Source organism: Ranitomeya variabilis, chromosome 4 (genome assembly GCF_051348905.1).
Source record: "Ranitomeya variabilis isolate aRanVar5 chromosome 4, aRanVar5.hap1, whole genome shotgun sequence".
NCBI lineage: Eukaryota > Metazoa > Chordata > Amphibia > Anura > Dendrobatidae > Ranitomeya > Ranitomeya variabilis.
Window position 1 is genome coordinate 477,486,319 of NC_135235.1, and position 22,061 is coordinate 477,508,379.

A 22,061-nucleotide genomic window follows, 5' to 3' on the forward strand; every position below is an offset into this window, starting at 1 on the left:
TATTTCCCCCCTGTATGCATGGCTCATATTCCCCCCCTGTATGCATGGCTCATATCCCCCCTGTATGCATGGCTCATATTCACCCCCCTCCTGTATGCATGGCTCATATTTCACCCCCCCTCCTGTATGCATGGCTCATATTTCACCCCTCTGTATGCATGGCTCATATTTTACCCCCCTGTATGAATGGCTCATATTTCCCCTCCTGTATGCATGGCTCATATTCCCCCCCCTGTATGCATGGCTCATATCCCCCCCTGTATGCATGGCTCATATTCACCCCCCCTGTATGCATGGCTGATATTCACCCCCCCTGTATGCATGGCTCATATTTCCCCCCCTCCTGTATGCATGGCTCATATTCCCCCTGTGTGCATGGCTCATATTTCACCCCCCATTGTATCCATGGCTCATTCCCCCCCATATGCATGGCTCATATTCACCCCCCCGTACGCATAGCTCATATTCCCCCCATATGCATGGCTCATCTCTCCACCCCACCCCCTGCTCCCATCTTGAATGGCGCAGCTTACCGTCCTCCTTCATCCCCCCTCCCCTGTCCCTCATACTCACCTGTCCCTCGCTGCGCGGCTGCGCCAACATCCCTCTGGCTCTGTCCCGACTCCCGGCGCAGCACCTTCTTCCTGCGCGAGCGATCATGTGATACCGCTCATTAAGGTCATGAATATGCACATATTCATATTCATGACCTTAATGAGCGGTACCAGGAGCGCTGCAGAACCCGAGACCAGGCATCACTGGAGCAGGGTGAGTATCGTCTTCAAGGAGGGTGGGTGGGAGGCGGGTAGCCAGGGGGGCGGGGTCGGTCAGGAGGTGCCCCAGCTTTTATTAAGTGGCACATACGGCCCTGAGCGTAGCCATGTATCCCTAACAGGACCTCATCAATTCCCTCGGGAATGACTAGCAGGGACATAATCTCCTGATGGGATGGAGATATGGATAAGGTAAATGGGATGGTCTGGTGTGTTATCTGTGAGGGCAGTGTCGACCCATTTACGACTCGTATGGTGACAGGTTTGGTGAGCATCTCCAGGGATATTGCGTGCCGTTGGGCGAAGGCAGATTACATAAAATTGCCCTCCGCTCCTTAATCCACGCAAAGCTCTACCGTAAGAGTGGATGGGCCTATGGTAATTGCCCCCTTGAAAGACAGTTTGGAGGAAAACATCGCCATGTCTAGTGTACCTCCTCCTACAACCACTAGACGCTGATGTTTTCCTGACCGCTGGGAACATCTGGAGGCAAGATGTCCTGACTGCTGGCAGACATGACAGACCTTGTGTGCACGAGCGGTCCAAGACTTAGATCCCGATTGTGACACCTCATGTGGCTTGGACGCCTGGACTGGAAATTCCAGAGGTTTGGCGAAGGTGGGAGCCAGCCGAAACCTCTGCCTACACTGGGCTCGCTCCAACCTTCACTCGTTAAAACAGAAGTCGATGCGAGTTGATACAGCTATTAGCTCCTCCAGTGTGGCGGGAATCTCCCTAGTGGCCAAAGTGTCCTTCACATGATCAGCCAGCCCCCTCCAAAATACAGGGATGAGGGCTTTATCTGGCGACTCCAACTCAGATGCTGAAGTGGACGGAAAAATGGCAGACCAAGGATGAGCCCTGTGTCATTGCCAGCAGTTGGAGCGCTATATCATGGGTGACTTGAGGTGCCAAAAAGACCTGTTTCAGAGTGCTCAGGAACCGCGGAGCACTCTGCATCACATGATTGTCACACTCCCACAGCGGCATAGCCTGTTATGATCTGGTGGCCCAGGAGTAGCATTGGACGTACTCTAGAGAAGGTGGTATCTATACTGACCGCAGACCCTGAACTTAACACCGAAAGTAGAAGTAGCCGTGGGATGTACCTACTGATCCTAGACACCTCGACACAGCCGGAGGACTAATTAACCCTATAGATAGAAAAGGGAAAACTTTCTCACCTCAGAGAAAATTCCCAAAGGATAGGCAGCCCCCCACAAATATTGACTGTGAGAGGAGAGGAAAAAACATACACAGGCTGAAAACAGGATTTAGCAAAGGAGGCCAATCTAGCTAAATAGGAAAGATAGGACAGAGAACTATGCGGTCAGTATTAAAATACTAGGAAATATCCACCACAGAAAATACAAAAAACTCCACATCTAACTAAAGATATGGAGGGTATATCTGCCTCTCCAGAGATTCCAGCTTGACTGCATAAATCCTTACACAGATTAAGCTGGACAAGAAAAAACATGAAATGCACTGAACAATGAGGCCCACAACATGTGGGCTGCAAAACAAGCAGAACTTATCTTGGTGAAAAGACCAGGAAGCAGGAGAAACCATGAAGGGATGTGAATCCTCCAGAATACAATGGACAACTGGTACTGACTAAAGGGTGAGGCCAGACTAAATAGCCCAGTCCAGAGTGGACACACCTGATAACTGCTGTGAAGGACAGACAGCAGCGCTACCACTTATAACCACCGGAGAGAGCCCAAGAACAGAATTCACAACAGTACCCCCCCCTTGAGGAGGGGTCACCGAACCCTCACCGGAGCTCCCAGGCCGATCAGGACGAGCCAAATGGAAGGCACGAACCAAATCGTCAGCATGAACATCAGAGGCAACAACCCAAGAATTATCCTCCTGGCCATAACCCTTCCACTTGACAAGATACTGAAGTGTTATGATTGACCTGGTGGTTAGAAGCACCCGGAATGACCTGATGAGTAAACTAGTAATACAGAACTAGCTCTGGGAAGTGGGAGCTCTGCTGACCGCAACCACTAATCCTATCACAACACACTAGAAATAGCCGTGGAGCGTACCTGACCAGGACCTGAAACACCATTCTGACCTGCTTCACATGAGACTCGCAATCGTCCGAAAAGACCAAAATATCATCCAAATATACAATCATGAATCTATCCAGGTACTTTCGGAAGATGTCATGCATAAAGGACTGAAACACAGATGGAGCATTAGAAAGCCCGAATGGCATCACCAGGTACTCAAAATGGCCCTCGGGCGTATTAAATGCTGTTTTCCATTCATCGCCCTGTTTAATACGCACAAGATTATACGCCCCTCGAAGATCTATCTTGGTGAACCAACTAGCCCCCTTAATCCGAGCAAACAAATCAGACAGTAGCGGCAAAGGGTACTGAAATTTGACGGTGATTTTATTGAGAAGGCGGTAGTGTATACAAGGTCTCAGAGAACCATCCTTCTTGGCCACAAAAAAGAACCCTGCTCCCAACGGTGACGAGGACGGGCGAATATGCCCTTTCTCCAAGGACTCCTTTATATAACTCCGCATAGCAGCGTGTTCCGGCACAGACAAATTGAACAGTCGGACCTTCGGAAACTTACTACCAGGAATCAAATTAATAGCACAATCGCAATCCCTATGAGGAGGTAGGGCACTGGATTTGGGCTCATCAAATACATCCCGGTAATCCGACAAAAACTCAGGGACTTCAGAAGGATGGAAGACGAAATTGACAACAGTGGGACATCACCATGTACCCCTTGACAACCCCAGCTGGATACAGACATTGATTTCCAATCCAATACTGGATTATGGACCTGTAGCCATGGCAAACCCAAAACGACCACATCATGCAGATTATGCAACACCAAAAAGCGAATATCCTCCTGATGTGCAGGAGCCATGCACATGGTCAATTGAGTCCAGTACTGAGGCTTATTCTTGGCCAAAGGCGTAGCATCAATTCCTCTCAATGGAATAGGATACTGTAATGGCTCCAAGAAAAAACCACAGCGCCTGGCAAACTCCAAGTCCATCAAATTCAGGGCAGCGCCTGAATCCACAAATGCCATAACAGAATAGGACGACAAAGAGCAAATCAGAGTAACGGACAAAATAAATTTTGGCTGTACAGTACCAATGGTGGCAGACCTAGCGAACCGCTTAGTGCGCTTAGGACAATCAGAGATAGCATGAGTGGAGTCACCACAGTAAAAACACAGCCCATTCTGACGTCTGTATTCTTGCCGTTCAGCTCTGGTCAAAGTCCTATCGCATTGCATAGGCTCAGGCCTCTGCCCAGAAGACACCGCCAAATGGTGCACAGTTTTGCGCTCACGTAAGCGTCGATCGATCTGAATGGCCAAGGACATAGACTCATTCAGACCAGCAGGCGTGGGAAATCCCACCATAACATCCTTAAGGGCTTCAGAAAGACCCTTTCTGAAAATTGCCGCCAGGGCACACTCATTCCACTGAGTAAGCACAGACCACTTTCTGAACTTCTGACAATATACCTCCACTTCATCCTGACCCTGACACAAAGCCAGCAAATTTTTTTCTGCCTGATCCACTGAATCTGGTTCATCATAAAGCAATCCAAGCGCCAGAAAAAACGCATCTACATTACGCAATGCAGGATCTCCTGGTGCAAGGGAAAATGCCCAGTCTTGAGGGTCGCCACGTAGCAAAGAAATTATGATTTTTACTTGCTGAATGGGGTCACCAGAGGAGCGGGGTTTCAAAGCAAAAAACAATCTACAATTATTTTTGAAATTCAGGAACTTAGATCTATCCCCAGAAAACAAATCAGGAATTGGAATTCTGGGTTCTAACATCGGATTCTGAACTACATAATCTTGAATGCCTTGTACCCTTGCAGTGAGTTGATCCACACAAGAGGACAGACCTTGAATGTCCATATCTACACCTGTGTCCTGAACCACCCAGAGATTTAGGGGAAAGGAAAAACAAAACACGCTGCAGAGGAAAAAAAAAAATGGTCTCAGAACTTCTCTTATCCCTCTATTGAGATGCATTAACACTTTACGGGCCAGCTGTACTGTTATGATTGACCTGTTGGTTAGAAGCACCCGGAATGACCTGATGAGCAAACTAGTAATACAGGACTAGCTCTGGGAAGTGGGAGCTCTGCTGACCGCAACCACTAATCCTATCACAACACACTAGAAATAGCCGTGGAGCGTACCTGACTCTGCCTAGATGCCTCTTCACAGCCTAAGAGCTAACTACCCCTAAAGATAGAAAATTAAGCCTAACTTGCCTCAGAGAAATTCCCCAAAGAAATAGGCAGCCCCCGACACATATTGACTGTGAGTTAAGATGGAAGTCACAAACACAGGAATGAAACAGGTTTCAGCAAAGGAGGCCAGACTTAACTAAACAGATTGAGGATAGAAAAGGTATCTTTGCGGTCAGCACAAAAATCTACAAAAAACCACGCAGAGTGTGCAAAAGAGACCCCCGCACTGACTCACAGTGCGGAGGTGCCACTCTGCATCCCAGAGCTTCCAGCTAACAAGACAAAATCATGATAGCAAGCTGGAAAAGAAAACAGTGGTGAAAAAATAAGCTAGCAGGGACTTAGCTTTTGCTGGAGTAGACAGGTCATCTGAAAGATCCAAGAGAAAACTGAACCAGAACTAGGACATTGGCAGCTGGCATCAAGTAACGATCTGAGTGGAGTTAAATAGAGCAGCCAGCCAGAACTAAGCGAGGTCAGCTGAAGAAAGAACCTCAGAACCAGCAGCTCCACTCACAGCCACCAGAGGGAGTCCATGGACAGAACTCGCCAAAGAACCATTCCTGACCACAGGAGGGAGTTCGAGAACAGAATTCACAACACTGAAGCCTCCGCCTTGAAAAACGAGAATCCAAGATCTTCTCAACAACATACTCCAACTCCCCATCAATCAACACCGGGGCAGGAGGATCAACAGAGGGAACGACGGGTACCACATATTTCCGCAACAAAGATCTATGAAAAACATTGTGGATGGAAAAAGAGGCTGGAAGGGCCAAACGAAAAGACACTGGATTGATAATCTCAGAAATCCTATAAGGACCAATAAACCGAGGCTTGAACTTAGGGGAAGAAACCTTCATAGGAACATGACGGGAAGACAACCAGACCAAATCCCCAACCCGAAGCTGGGAACCCACACGCCGCCGACGGTTAGCAAAACGCTGAGCCTCCTCCTGAGACAAGACCAAATTGTCCACAACATGAGCCCAAATTTGCTGCAACCTGTCAACCACAGAGTCCACCCCAGGACAATCAGAAGGCTCAACCTGCCCCGAAGAAAAACGAGGATGAAACCCAGACTTACAAAAAAAAGGTGAAACCAAGGTAGCAGAACTAGCCCGATTATTAAGGGCAAACTCGGCCAATGGCAAGAAAGCCACCCAATCATCCTGATCGGCAGACACAAAGCATCTCAAATAAGTTTCCAAAGTCTGGTTAGTTCGCTTGGTTTGGCCATTTGTCTGAGGATGAAATGCGGAAGAAAAAGACAAATCAATGCCCAGCCTAGCACAAAAGGCCCGCCAAAACCTGGAAACAAACTGGGAACCTCTATCGGACACAATATTCTCCGGAATGCCATGCAAACGAACCACATGCTGAAAAAACAAAGGAACCAACTCAGAAGAGGAAGGTAATTTAGGCAAAGGTACCAAATGAACCATCTTAGAAAACCGGTCACAAACCACCCAGATAACCGACATCCTCTGGGAAACCGGAAGATCTGAAATAAAATCCATAGAAATATGCGTCCAAGGCCTCTCAGGGATCGGCAAAGGCAAAAGCAACCCACTGGCGCGTGAGCAGCAAGGTTTGGCCCGCGCACAAGTCCCACAGGACTGCACAAAGGAGCGCACATCACGTGACAAAGAAGGCCACCAAAATGACCTACTAACCAAATCTTGGTACCAAAAATCCCAGGATGGCCAGCCAACACAGAACAGTGAACCTCAGAAATCACTTTGCTAGTCCATCGATCAGGAACAAACAGTTTACCCACTGGACAGCGGTCAGGTTTATCAGGCTGAAATTCCTGAAGAACCCGTCGTAAATCAGGGGAGATGGCAGAAAGAATCACCCCCTCCTTCAGAATGCCGACCGGCTCAAGGACCCCAGGGGAATCAGGCAAAAAACTCCTAGAGAGGGCATCAGCCTTAACATTCTTAGAACCAGGAAGATACGAGACAACAAAATCAAAACGGGAGAAAAACAGGGACCATCGGGCCTGTCTAGGATTCAGCCGTTTGGCAGACTCGAGGTAAATCAGATTCTTATGATCGGTCAAGACCACAATACGATGTTTAGCCCCCTCAAGCCAATGTCGCCACTCCTCATATGCCCACTTCATCGCCAACAACTCACGATTACCGACATCATAATTGCGTTCCGCAGGCGAAAATTTTCGAGAGAAGAAGGCACACGGTTTCATCAAGGAACCATCAAAATTCCTCTGAGACAAAACGGACCCTGCCCCAATCTCAGAAGCGTCAACCTCAACCTGAAAAGGAAGAGAAACATCCGGCTGTCGCAACACAGGGGCAGAAGTAAATCGGCGTTTAAGCTCCTGAAAGGCAGAAACGGCCGCAGAGGACCAATTCGTCACATCAGCGCCTTTCTTTGTCAAATCGGTCAGGGGTTTAACCACACTGGAGAAGTTGGCAATGAAACGGCGATAAAAATTAGCAAAGCCCAAAAATTCCTGAAGGCTCTTCACGGATGTGGGCTGGATCCAATCATGAATGGCCTGAACCTTAACCGGATCCATTTCTATAGATGAGGGAGAAAAAATGAAGCCCAAAAAAGAAACATTCTGTACTCCAAAGAGGCACTTAGACCCCTTCACAAACAAGGCATTATCACGAAGGATCTGAAATACCATCCTGACTTGTTTCACATGAGACTCCCAATCATCTGAAAAAATCAAAATATCATCCAAATATACAATCATGAATTTATCAAGATAATTCCGAAATATATCATGCATGAAGGACTGAAACACAGATGGAGCATTAGAGAGTCCGAATGGCATCACAAGATATTCAAAATGGCCCTCGGGCGTATTAACGCAGTTTTCCATTCGTCGCCCTGCTTAATACGAACAAGATTATATGCCCCTCGAAGGTCAATCTTAGTAAACCAACTAGCACCCTTAATCCTGGCAAACAAATCAGAGAGCAAAGGCAAAGGGTATTGGAATTTGACCGTGATCTTATTCAAGAGGCGATAATCAATACAGGGTCTCAAGGAGCCATCCTTCTTGGCAACAAAAAAGAAACCTGCTCCCAATGGAGAAGAAGATGGCCGAATATGCCCCTTCTCCAAAGACTCCTTAACATAACTCCGCATGGCGGCATGTTCTGGCACAGACAGGTTGAAAAGTCGGCCCTTAGGGAACTTACAGCCTGGAATCAAGTCAATAGCACAATCACAGTCCCTGTGTGGTGGAAGGGAACTGGACTTGGGCTCATTGAATACATCCTGGAAATCTGACAAAAACTCAGGAATTTCAGAAGAGGGGGAGGAGGTAATTGACATCAAAGGAACATCACCATGAACCCCCTGACAACCCCAACTAGTCACAGACATAGATTTCCAATCCAACACCGGATTATGCACCTGTAACCATGGGAAACCAGCACAATAACATCATGCAGATTATGCAACACCAGAAAACGACAATCTTCCTGATGGGCTGGCGCCATGCACATGGTTAACTGTGTCCAAAACTGAGGTTTATTTTTAGCCAATGGTGTAGCATCAATACCCCTCAAAGGGATAGGACTCTGCAAAGGCTGTAAGGGAAACCCACAACGTCTGGCAAATTCTAAGTCCATTAAATTTAAAGCGGCACCTGAATACACAAATGCCATGACAGAAAATGACGATAATGAGCAGATCAGGGTCACAGATAACAGAAATTTAGGCTGTACAGTACTGATGGTAACAGAACTAGCGATTCTCTTGACACGCTTAGGGCAATCAGAAATAACATGAGCAGAATCGCCGCAGTAAAAACACAACCCATTCTGACATCTGAATCCTTGTCGTTCAGCTCTAGACACAATCCTATCACATTGCATAGGCTCAGGACTCCGCTCAGAAGACAACGCCATAGAATGCACAACTCTGCGCTCACACAAGCGCCGATCAATTTGAATGGTCAGAGACATAGAATCACTCAAAGCAGCAGGCGTGGGGAACCCCACGATAACATCTTTAACGGATTCAGAAAGACCCTTTCTGAAAATTGCCGCCAAAGCATCCTCATTCCATTTAGTCAACACAGACCATTTTCTTAATTTCTGGCAATATGATTCTGCCGCTTCTTGACCCTGACACAGGGCCAACAAGGTTTTCTCAGCATGCTCTACAGAGTTAGGTTCATCATACAATAACCCAAGCGCCTGAAAAAAGGTGTCTACATTAAGCAATGCCGGATTCCCAGGTTCCAGGGCAAATGCCCAATCCTGGGGGTCGCCACGCAACAGAGATATGACAATTTTAACCTGCTGGTTTGGATCACCAGAGGAACGGGGCTTCAGAGCAAAAAACAGTTTACAGTTATTTTTAAAGCTCAGAAATTTAGACCTGTCCCCAAAAAACAGATCAGGAGTTGGAATTCTAGGCTCCAAAGCTGGAGTCTGAATGATATAATCAGAAATACCCTGTACTCTAGCAGCAAGTTGATCCACACGAGAAGCAAGTCCCTGAACATCCATGTCAGCGCCAAACTCCTGAACCACCCAGAGGTAAAAAGGGAAAAAAAACACAACAGAGTACAGAAAAAAAAATGGCTCAGCACTTTCTTTCCCTTCTTCTGAGATGCGGTTAACTCATTGTAGGCCAGTTGTACTGTTATGATCTGGTGGCCCAGGAGTAGCACTGGACGTACTCTGGAGAAGGTGGTATCTATACTGACCGCGGACCCTGAACTTAACACCGCAACTAGAAGTAGCCGTGGGATGTACCTACTGATCCTAGACACCTCGACACAGCCGGAGGACTAATTAACCCTATAGATAGAAAAGGGAAAACTATCTCACCTCAGAGAAAATTCCCAAAGGATAGGCAGCCCCCCACAAATATTGACTGTGAGAGGAGAGGAAAAAACATACACAGGCTGAAAACAGGATTTAGCAAAGGAGGCCAATCTAGCTAAATAGGAAAGATAGGACAGAGAACTATGCGGTCAGTATTAAAATACTAGGAAATATCCACCACAGAAAATACAAAAAACTCCACATCTAACTAAAGATATGGAGGGTATATCTGCCTCTCCAGAGATTCCAGCTTGACTGCATAAATCCTTACACAGATTAACACTAGAACTACTGATGGAGTCATTTTGACTCCTTTCGTTTTTTATTTCTCTTCTGTGACTACATTTTTCAGAATTCCGGCTTGAAACTCGGTGACTTTTCCTCAAATATGATGTGAAAAAAGATTTTGTGAGAATAAATAATTTTGGTAAAAAATTTGCGCGTTTTTTTCAAAATTTACCAAGAACTACTGAAGGGAGTCATTTTGACTCCCTACTATATTTTGAGGTCCTTTTGTCACTAAATGTTGCTATAAAGTTTTGTGCATAATTTTTTCACTCTGTCTTATTTACCCTGATGTTCATATAGATGTAGTTCAATTTACATGTCAACTTTTCACATTTTCCTTGTGTTATACCTGCTTGTATTACTGTGTAATGCTGAACAAAATAGCTTGTTTACTCTAGGCTCTTATCTTATGCTAATGAAGGGTGGTGTTTTTCTAAGGTCCTAGCAGGACACAGTATTCTGGATAGTAACTTTACTTTCAGTTCAGCTGAAGAGACAAAGAGAACAGACGCAGACATACGAGCTCTGAAGACTCATACAGGTATGAATTGTTATGAAATAGTTTAGCTGTCTGTCAACTGATTCAGCCCACCTACTTTTGAAGGTGGCAGAACAGTTATTATTTCTTTTAGTTTTCATTTCATTTCTATTTTTCAGCAGGGAACTATATAGAATTATGGAATTTGTGAGGAATATGGAGAGAAGACGTTTGATAAAGCCTCAGGATATTCTGGCTACTTTGCAATCCATACCGGAGGATGAATCGGAATCCGAATTGCAGGAACATGTATTTGATTCTGACAGTGATGAAGATTTCATTCCTCAGAACATATCAAGTGAATCTGAAGACTCAGAAGGAACAAATCCAGAAGGTAAGTAGTTATGTGTATTTATTTGTTCTTCCACACACTGAGTTAGGGCCTGTACACACTAGCAGAATTCTGGCTGAATAGCCATCTGGATATTCTTGCCGCAATACAGGCTGTACCTGCCCGCTCATGCCTGAAGCTCTGAACCCCGGGCTGGAGCCGCTGTCAGGGACAGAGCAGCGCTTGCTTACGCGTGAGCACGGCTCCGTCCCAGACAGCGGCTCCAGCCCGGGGTTCGGAGCGGAGCTGCAGGTATGAAACTCCGCTCTGTACCTGAGCGGGCAGGTACGGGCCGGATTGTCGTGAGAATATCCGGTCGGATATTCCGCTGCTAATCCAGCCAGTGTGCACGTACCCTTACAAAACAAAAATTCTAAATATTCATCAACTTTTTTCCAGATATTCCAAGCACATCAACTGGGGATCGGGCTCATGCAGTTATGTTGCCTCGTGACCATCCTCCTGGTCGTGGACAGAAAAAATCAGCAAAATGTCCCAGAAATGAAAGAACAACAGATAACGATGGCGGCGAAGGTAATGCAACAACAAACACCAGAGAAGGCGAATCTGAAGGAATACTAGTTTCAGCGGATGGTATTCAATGGAAACCTGTTGAAATTGGACAACACTTGCCTGGTAGGCGTGACAGCCAAAATATTCTTCGAGAAGCACCTGGCCCTACAGGATACGCCAGAAGAAATATCATTATCGATAGTCCTTTGAGCGCATGGCGTTTATTTTTTGATTCATATATATTGACACATATAAAGAACTGTACGCTTGCAGAAGCATGCAGGAACAATAATTTACAGTTTACTCTATCTGATGAGGAGCTAGATGCATTCATTGCGATATTCTATGCTCGTGGAATATCTGGCACGAACCGTCACTCGATTAGCAGTATTTGGTGTAATGACTGGGGAATACCGTTTTGCAAAGCGACAATGTCTAGGGACCGCTTTGTTGAAATTATGAGGTTTCTCAGATTTGATGAGAAATCTACTCGATCGGAGAGACTGCAAACGGACAAGTTTGCTCTATTTTCTACTGTGTGGGACAGGTTTATTGAAAATTGTATTGCGTGTTACAAACCTGGCCCATACATAACGGTGGATGAGCAACTTTTCCCAAGCAAAACTAGGTGTCCATTCACGCAGTACATGCCTTCCAAACCAGATAAATATGGCCACAAATATTGGCTAGCTGTTGATAAGGAGAGCAAATATCTGGCAAATGGCTTCCCTTATCTAGGCAAAGATGACACACGCCGTGCTGAGGACCGTTTAGCTGACCATGTGGTAATGAAGTTATTGGACCCGTTTTTGAATAAAGGTCGCAATGTTACAACCGATAATTATTTTACTTCAGTAAAATTAGCTAAAGAGCTAAAAAGCAAAGGAACAACCATCGTGGGAACACTGAATAAGATAAGGCGAGAAGTGCCTAAAGAAATAAAATCCATGAAAGAGGAATTGTACAACAGTAAAGTGTTTAGAAATTAAGACAATTTTACACTTACAGTATATCAAGGAAAGCCCAACAAAAATGTTGTCATTTTGAGTTCCGTCCATCCAGATGTTGTTGTTGCGTTTGATTCCGCTAAAAAAACTCCAGAAACGGTAAAGTTTTACAATGAAACAAAATATGGAGTAGATGTAGTGGATCAGATGGCACGAAAATATACCACACGAACATCCACAAGGAGATGGCCTGTTCATGCATTTGAAAATGCCTTAGACTTTGCGGGTATAAATGCATGTATAATATTCAAGGAGATTACCCACCAACAAATGTCACGCAAGGCATTTTTGCAAATGCTTGTGAGAGAGTTGAGTGGTCCTTATGTCACAGATAGGGAAAAGGGTTCCACGTCCCAAGTTTCTACATGTTCAGAAGTGATGGTTCAAACAAAATTTTGCCAGATCAAAGAAAAGTGCAAGAAAAATAGATCTGTCGGCAATTGTAAGACTTGTGGTAAGTCTTTGTGTGGGCAATGTACTGCCATAAATCAAAGGCAATGCCTAAAATGCGAAACACCAAATGTTTAGAAGGTGAATTCTGCGCCATATTTTCATTTTTATGCTCCTCCACCTACATTTTCTCTGCTTTTTGTTCTTCAGTTGTTGTTTATATGTGTGAACTTGAATAAAAAAAAATGTTTGAAAAACGTCTATTATAATTATTGTTATTTTCTGTAGAAAAATAAGAAAAGCAGAAAAAAAACAATCAAAAGCATTACTGTTGGATCTCACAATAATAATACATTACAAAAAATATAATTATTAATAAATAACCACAAATGAAACTCTAAAAATAAACGAAAACAAGCAAGGAGTCAAAATGACTCCTTTCAGTAGTTCTAGGCGGGGTCACGAGTCCAGTAGTCCTAGTGTTAAGCTGGACAAGAAAAAACATGAAATGCACTGAACAATGAGGCCCACAACATGTGGGCTGCAAAACAAGCAGAACTTATCTTGGAGAAAAGACCAGGAAGCAGGAGAAACCATGAATGGATGTGAATCCTCCAGAATACAATGGACAACTGGCACTGACTAAAGGGTGAGGCCAGACTAAATAGCCCAGTCCAGAGTGGACACACCTGATAACTGCTGTGAAGGACAGACAGCAGCGCTACCACTTATAACCACCGGAGGGAGCCCAAGAACAGAATTCACAACAATAGCCCACTCCAAGGCCCTGCCCGACGAGGGAGAAATAATAAATCCCACTTTAGTCTGCTCTGAGGGGAGACGTGCAGCCAGGAGCTCAAGGTGTATCGCACACTGGTTCACGAATCCTTGCATGACTTGCTATCGCCAGAGTATTTACCTGGGAGCGTGAGACGGGATAAAGTCTGATCAGGGGTGGCAGTGGACAAACTAGCTGCAGCCATGCTAGCAGCCTGAACATCTACTGCGATAACATCGACAGCCAAGGTTGTGCGCTCGAGAGCCGCCAACCTGCCCTCCAGCTGCTGGATGTACCGCTGCAGTTGCTGTTCGTCCGCCATTACTAACCAGACCCTGGCGCTAGTGTAATGTTAGGGCTAGCAGAACGCACCAATTAATTATAAGGATGGTATAAGGTGAGTTCGCAGCCCGGGGTCCACCGTGCAGAGATGGAACCTGCTGCTGAGTAATGACGGACTATATGGCGGTATAATGTGGATACACACAGGAAGCGAACCCCGCTGCATCATTGGGCCGAGGTACCGCAGAAAGCGCAAGCAAAGAGCCACAGAACTTTGTCCCAAGACTCAGGGAAAGAGCTCCTCTAGACCAGAGGTGTCAAACTGCATTCCTCGAGGGCCGCCAACAGGTCATGTTTTCAGGATTTCCTTGTATTGCACAGGTGATAATTTAATCACCTGCACAGAATGATTCTAGCACCTTGTGGAATGCTATGGAAATCCTGAAAACATGACCTGTTGGCGGCCCTCGAAGGAATGCAGTTTGACACCTCTGCTCTAGACCTTTTGCGCTCGACACTGCTACTGGGATTTCAGAGATTAATAGAACTAAAAATTTACTGCACAAGAGTGCATGCAGTGCCGCTCTAGCAGACGCCACCAACCACCCAGACCTGGGCCAGGAAAGCGCTCTATTAGGGCATGGCGCCGCACAGGCAGCCACTGCTATCAGATACTGTATCATGTGCTAGCTGTGCGGGATAGCACTGTCAGGTGCTAGGTAGCTTCCACCATTCGTGAACAGTCAACAACACTAGGGATGGGAATGATTTGGAGCTTTCATCCATCGACAGGCATAAATCCACACACGATAATAAGTTTACACTAGCACATGGCCGTGCAGCCATGCAAACCTTTTTATAGCGTAAGCTCTCCGGGACCTTCCTAGAGGTCCAATAGGAGCTGCTACAGGACCTGAGCATGTGACTCCAGACCTCCAGTGAGAGGTCGTCCCTTGGGCATGCTCAGAAGAAGAAAAGCAGGACTTAATCCCAGGGATGCCTGCTCGCCGCTGATCAGCACTGGCTACAATGGCTGAGCCTGGAAGGACAGCAATAACCAGCCGTACAGTATCAGCTTGAGCTAGATGCTGGGACCGACGTCTCTGCTGAGCAGGCTCCACTGCAGCTGGAGGAGAATGGGAGACCGCAGCAGAGATGGTTCGAGATTCCTCCTGTGCAGCAGTGGGAACTCGACACCTAACAGAGACATTGAAGGAAACCGAGTTAAGAAGTAGGCCCAATGTAGGGGTGTGGGTCTCTGAGACTTGTAATGGAGTGCAGGAGCTAACAAACATTTCCCCACTGGGGGGGTACCTTTTTTAAAAATATACTATTTCCATCAAAGCCCCTCTTGCCCAACTTTCAACTGCCTACAACAGTTCAGAACACGTTCATCCAGGTCATGTAGTCGGAGATAAGGAAGAGACATTACAGGAAACCGAGTTAAGAAGTAGGCCCAATGTAGGGGTGTGGGTCTCTGAGACTTGTAATGGAGTGCATGAGCTGGCAAACAATTCCCCAATGGGGGGTACCTTTTTTAAAAATATACTATTTCCGTGACAGCCCCTCTTGCCCAAAATTCACTGACCTATAACAGTACAGAGTACGTTAACCCTGGTCATGTAGTCAGAGATAAGGAAGAGACATTGCAGGAAACCGAGTTTAGAAGTACGCCCAATGTAGGGGTGTGGGTCTCTGAGACTTGTAATGGAGTGCATGAGCTGACAAACAAATCCACAATGGGGGGTATCTTTTTTAATAAATAAACTAGTGCCATCACAGCCCCCCTTGCCCAAAATTCAGTGGCCTACAACAGTACAGAGCACGTTAACCCTGGTCATCTAGTGACAGGTAAGGACGAGGCATTGCAGGCAACCAAGTTAAAAAGCATGCCCAATTTAGGGGTGTGGGTCTCTGAGACTTGTAATGGAGTGCATGGCCTGACAAGCATTTGCCCATGGGGGGAAAATTTGTTAAAAATATTTCACGGGGATCATAGACGCCCTTGCCCAAAAACTGGACTGCCTGTAGCAGCACAGAAGACGCTAAGCCTGGTGATCTAGTGGTGGAGAATGAGGAGACATAAAGATAAATCATAATGAAATCAAACAGATACATAAAAAATGTGAATCCACTGTTGAACGTAAATAACAAAAGGGAGGGGCGAACACAGGTTCATAGATATGAAGCCAGAATGTGTCCAACGAGATATGTTTGTCCCTAGCAACAGCTCAGAGACAGGGCTATAAATAAAAATACAATATAAAAGTCTTTAAATTATTTTCTATTGTAGAGGTATACACTATCTCATTAGAGGACTGTCCAGAGATAGGGAAAATGGAAAATATAAGAATAATTGGTAAAAATATACATACATCTCTTTTTTATGACATTTCCCCCTGTGGGAGTAACAATTGTTTTGGTTTCCAATTAGTAACGGGCATCATAAAAACACCCTTGCACAAAAAAACATGTGACTTTGGCATCACGGAATCCGTTCACCCTGGTGTTCTACTGGTTGTGGATGATGAGGATGAGGATAAGGAGGAGGATAACAACAAACAGACCAAATCTGGAAGCATATACCCATGTGTGGTTGTGAAGAGGTGCATGAGAATACATCTCCCCAAAAAAGAGAATGTATTAGAGATTATGTTTTGCTGTTTTCACTTGGTGGTGTACAGAAGTCTTTCCCAATCCAGCCATTGTTCATTTTTATAAGAGTCAGCCTGTCAGCATTTTCAGTTGACAGGCGGATGCGCTTATCTGTTATAATTCCACCAGCGGCACTAAAAACCCGCTCCGACAGAATGCTAGCCGCAGGGCAGGCCAGGACCTCCAAGGCATAGAGAGCCAGTTCATGCCACGTGTCCAGCTTGGATACCCAATAATTAAAAGGCACAGAGGAATCCCGGAGGATGTTTGTATGATCTGCAAGGTACTCCCTCAGCATCTTCCCAAACATTGCACTCTTGTGACAGCATCCCTTGCCTCTGTCCCAGCACGATGGGAGGGTTTGAGAAAACTGTCCCAGAACTTTGCCATTGTTCCCCTGCCTGAGCTGGATTGTACTTCTGTCTCTCTCGCTTGGACTCCTTGGTTGTACAACAAACTCTGACATCTTCTGCCAGCGTTCTTACATGGGAACTTTCTAAGTAATTCCTCTACAAGGGCCCTCCGGTACTGCAACATTTTAGTACACCTCTCTGCCTCTGACAGAAGAGATTGAAAGTCCTCCTTGCAGCATGGGTCTAGAAGTGTCACCAACCAGTAATGAGTGTCACCAAAAATTTTTATAATGCGAGGGTCACGTGAAACGCAGCGCAACATAAAGTCAGCCATGCGTGCCAGACTGCTAACAGACAAGACTTCCGTGTCCTCGCCAACAGGATGATTGACCATGCTATCCTCCTCCTACTCACCCTTATCCTCCTCCTCCCTGTCCTCAGGCCATCCCCACTGAACAGATGGTATGACAGGTGTGCTTGTAGTAGCGTCTATAGAGCATGAATGTAGCTCCTGTTCTTCCTCCTCCTCCTCATTACCTATCAATACACGTTGGGAAGACATGAGGCTGGGCTGAGTGTAATCCCCCTGTATGGTTCCTTGATGCATGTCCTCATGCTCTGCCTGCAATGCATCCTCTTTAATTGTGAGCAGAGAGGTTTTCAGAATGCTGAGAAGCGGGATGGCAACGCTAATTATGGCGTCATCGCCGCTCACCATCTTGGTGCAGTCCGTTTGTAGGATAGTACATATGTCTAACATCCATGTCCACTCCTGAGGTCTTATGTGTGGAGTCTGAACTGAATATCGACAGCCTTGCTGATGTTGGTAATCAACAACTGCCCTCTTCTGCTCACAAATCCTTTCCAACATATGCAGCGTAGAGTTCCAGCATGTGGGGACATCACACACCAGTTGGTGAGCTGGAAGCTGCAAAGGCTGCTGAAGCATGGCAAGGGCAGCTGAAGCCATAGCTGACTTAATAAAATGAGCAGACAGATGGCGTACTTTCACTAGCAGATCCGGCAGCTCAGGGTAGCTTTTCAGAAAATGTTGAACCATGAGCTTAAGCACTAGGGCCAAGCAAGGTACTTGTGTGAGCTCATCTTGCCTCAGAGCCGCCACCACGTTCCGGCCATTGTGACACACGACCATGCCTGGCTGTAGGTTCAGCAGTGTCATCCAAATATCTGACTGATCTTTCAGCGCTGTCCACAACTCTACAGCATTGTGCGGTTTGTCACCTATGCAGATCATCTTCAGCACAGCCTATTGCCGCTTGGCTGAGGCAGTGCTGCAGTGCTTCCAGCTTCTGATTGATGTGTTTATTTCAGAGATGGAGGCTGAAGAGGAGGAGGAGGTGCAGACTGTGGGGGCAACCCTGATTGACATAGGGCCCGCAATCCTCGGCGTGGGGAGGATGTGTTCCATCCCAAGGTCCTACTGTGTCCCGGATTCCACTATGTCAACCCAGTGTGCCATCAGTGAGATGTATCGTCCCTGCCAACTAGCACTTGTCCATGTGTCTGTGGTTAGGTAGACTTTCCCAGTAACAGCATTGTTGAGCGCACGGGTAATGTTGTGGGACACATGCTGGTGTAATGCTGGTATGGCACACCAAGAGAAATAGTGGCGACTAGGGACCAAGTACCTTGGGACGGCCGCCACCATCATTAGTGGAAAGCTTCTGTTTCAACAAGTCTAAAAGGCAACATTTCGAGCGCAAGCAGAAGAGAAATGTTAGAATTTAGGACTGTCTGGGTATTTCCGCTTGCGTTGCAATGACTGGGGTATAGACAACTGAAGGCTGTGCTGGGACAAGTACCTGGACGAGTTTGATGATGGTGCTGCTTGACTGTGGGCAACAACAGGTGCAGGACTAGAGGCATCTTCACATGCACGGTGGACTGGGGATTGGCTTCTATGCAAAACAGTGGAAGAAGCAGTGGTGTCCCCTGCAGACAGTGTTCCTGGAACCTGGGGGTCGGCCCACAAAGTCGAGTGCTTTGCTGCCATGTGCCTGATCATGCTAGTGGTGGTCAGGCTGGTAGTTTTGCTACCCCTGCTGATGCGGGCATGCCAGGTGCTGCAAATGGCCTGTTTGGGGTTATTGGCAGAGTCTTTAAAAAATAACCAGACTTGGGATGATCTAACAGTTGGAATGGCAACTTCCCTCTTGTTGGTGTTATGGGGAACAAATGCACGCCTTCTGTCTGTGGTCACCACACTGCTTCTTCCTGCCTGTTGGGGTGATATGCCTCCTTCCCCATGTGTGTTGCTTTCCTCGCTCTGCATGTCCTCCTGCCAGGTTGGGTCAGTCACTATATCATCCACCACCTCATCTTCCACATCCGCACCCTGCTCCTCCTCCTGACTTTCTGGCAATTGTAAAAATAAAAAATTGGAAGTCAGGCCGCACCCTAAATTAATAACGTCTCTATGGACAACAGGGTGCCCGTCCACACCAGGGGATCCATCCCAGTATAAAGTCCAAATGCAAAAGAAGAAACGGACAGCACCACAGCAATTGTGACAGAACAGCTTACGTGTTTATTCTGCCATCTGCAACGTTTCGGTCCTGAGACCTTTATCAAGCATAGTGAAAAGACCATATAACCACCATTATATACCATCTGACCCAACCCATCAATTAACTAGTAACCAATGGGGTAGCCATGTGCAATTAGAAAAAACGACATTAAATATAACAGACATATACACAGTAAAAAACAATAACCAATAACCAGCCCTCTGTATATACTAACTACTAACATAGTTCAACTTACTCTGATCGTTCTCTACTATTGAATTGCGCCCATAAATCCACATAAACATCCCCAGAGTCCATGGTGTAAACAACACCAATCGCACCAATCAGAGCATAGCATCAGTGATTGCCATAGCAGCATGGGAGTGTTCATAGCGGTAACAGTCCAATCAATTCTCCAGCTCTCGCATCATGTGACCGCCACCTCCCCAGCATGCAATGTTCAGCAGTCCACCAATCCAAGGAGTGATTTCTCGACGTGTCATCTCCAATGTGTACGCCCACTCATGTCAATCACTGTGCGCACGTCATCGGCTTACAGGAGTCTTATGCACATGTCACAGATCCGAAATTACAACACCACATCAGGATCAAAGGTGCGCAGGACAGGAACGTTCATCGCCGCACACATGTCCATGACATCATCGATTTGCAGGAGTCTTGTGTGCATGTCGCAGATCCGATATAACAGCAGCACAAAGAAAACAAAAACAAATCTGCCATAGGTGTGCATGACAGGAGCGCTCTCTCAGCATTCCTTCTCTCCAAGTCGCATTGGTGCGCAAAGTTACTAGTTAATTGATGGGTTGGGTCAGATGGTATATAATGGTGGTTATATGGTCTTTTCACTATGCTTGATAAAGGTCTCAGGACCGAAACGTTGCAGATGGCAGAATAAACACGTAAGCTGTTCTGTCACAATTGCGGTGGTGCTGTCCGTTTCTTCTTTTGCATTTGGACTTTATACTGGGATGGATCCCCTGGTGTGGACGGGCACCCTGTTGTCCATAGAGACATTATTAATTTAGGGTGCGGCCTGACTTCCAATTTTTTATTTTTGGTGTTGTTTGGGTCCGGTTTTGGCCTGCACTCTTATTTTTCTAACATGGATATATGTGCTGGTATAAGCAATGGTGAACCAGCTTCTGCCTGTTTTTATTATACTGATGAGGATGCTGCAAGAATTATATCGAATGCTGAAGTTGATAATTCATATCTGAAACAGCCATCCATTGAAATGTTGAAAATGAGATGGGAAACGGAAAGGAGAAGAATTATTTCATTGGAGCTACATGCTGGAACACTGGTGGAGTACTTTAAGGCCAAGAGAATCCCTAGGGGGTTAAGGCCTAGTTTAAGACCTACCCTGTTACCTAATAACACACAGTTTTGTGCTAAATTTGAAGCAATTAGTAACAAGTATGCCTTTGATATTATGCTTCTAAATATAGAGTTCCTGAGGAAGGAAATTGAAGGCTTAAAAATTAAACAGGATGAAACGAAGAGTGCCATTCTGGCCATTACCTCAACGGATGAGTTGGGCCACATCAACTCTAAATTGGAAGAAAATCTGTCTAGATTCAGAACTGGACTGGAGGAGACCAAAAGGTCTAAATGGTTCAGGGATCTGGACGATTATAATAACAATAGAGTATATGGTTGGCAATTTAAGAACTCCATGCACAATAAACCGTTATCTGGGCCTGGACGCCCTAGAGGTGCCCCTAAGAGAACAAGGAGACCCCGGAGAGGGTCAAATGCGCCAGCGGCTTTTGGTTTTACAGGTGGTGAATCTGACTCCACAGACGAGGGCGGTGTGGCAAGTACGACTCGTTTTTTATCCAAGGAGATGGTGATATCCCCAGGAGACGGAGTGGCCACAGGGGTGGCAGGAAACACAGGAAGAGAGAATCAAGGCTTGGTGACGAGATCCAAAGGGAGGAAGAAATAAGTACAAGTCCTTCCCTGGTGGTAAATATTTCCTCACTAACCCTCTCAGATTCACAGGTTAAGGTGCTCTCTAAAGGTCTCTCTTTTTGCCCCACTAGTGGGGCGAATTGGTTTAATATCGACAATGACCTGTATCTTTTTTTCAGACGTTTGAAATTGGCTGTATTCTTTTCAGAAAAAGAGGGGTCTGTGGCCTTGACTTCCCATACACACCTCTCTCTAGACATGTTTGGTCTCCACAATAAAAGTGATTTTGTGCCTCCAGTACAGGATCCGGTTGTGGAGACGTTTTGTAAATTGGTAAAAACAGATATAGCTAGATTGAAATGTGAGAGGAGGAGATTAAATTCAAATCTGACATATGCTGAGCGAAAAGAGATTGGTAATTTGAAGAACAACAAGTCCATCACCATCAAGGCGGCCGACAAGGGCGGTGCCTTGGTGGTGATGGATACTGCTCAATATATGGATGAGATAAGGTCACAACTCTCTGATACAGAGGTCTATGAGAGGCTGCTGGTGAACCCAACCCAGAGGTTCAAATTGGAACTAGACTTGCTAATCGAGGAAGCGCT

General features: G+C 46.0%; 1 protein-coding gene across 1 annotated transcript; it reads left to right on the forward strand.

Moving 5' to 3' along the window:
- Positions 1 to 10,645: 10,645 nt before the first annotated feature.
- LOC143767922 (uncharacterized) lies at positions 10,646 to 21,487 on the forward strand. The gene is made up of 4 exons (XM_077256441.1): positions 10,646 to 10,684; positions 10,801 to 11,015; positions 11,412 to 12,379; positions 20,762 to 21,487. Exons 2-4 carry the CDS (start codon positions 10,820 to 10,822, stop codon positions 21,485 to 21,487), a joined length of 1,890 nt encoding a protein of 629 aa, XP_077112556.1. The 5' UTR covers positions 10,646 to 10,684; positions 10,801 to 10,819.
- The last annotated feature ends 574 nt before the right edge of the window (positions 21,488 to 22,061 follow it).

Bases quoted from the DNA above. Each gene is read 5' to 3' on its own strand.
- LOC143767922 (XM_077256441.1), top strand. From the start codon at position 10,820: ATGGAATTTGTGAGGAATATGGAGAGAAGACGTTTGATAAAGCCTCAG. The intron at 11,016-11,411 runs GTAAGTAGTTAT...ACTTTTTTCCAG, and splicing joins AGAAGGAACAAATCCAGAAG to ATATTCCAAGCACATCAACT. The intron at 12,380-20,761 runs GTAAAATTAGCT...TATCTGAAACAG, and splicing joins CCGATAATTATTTTACTTCA to CCATCCATTGAAATGTTGAA.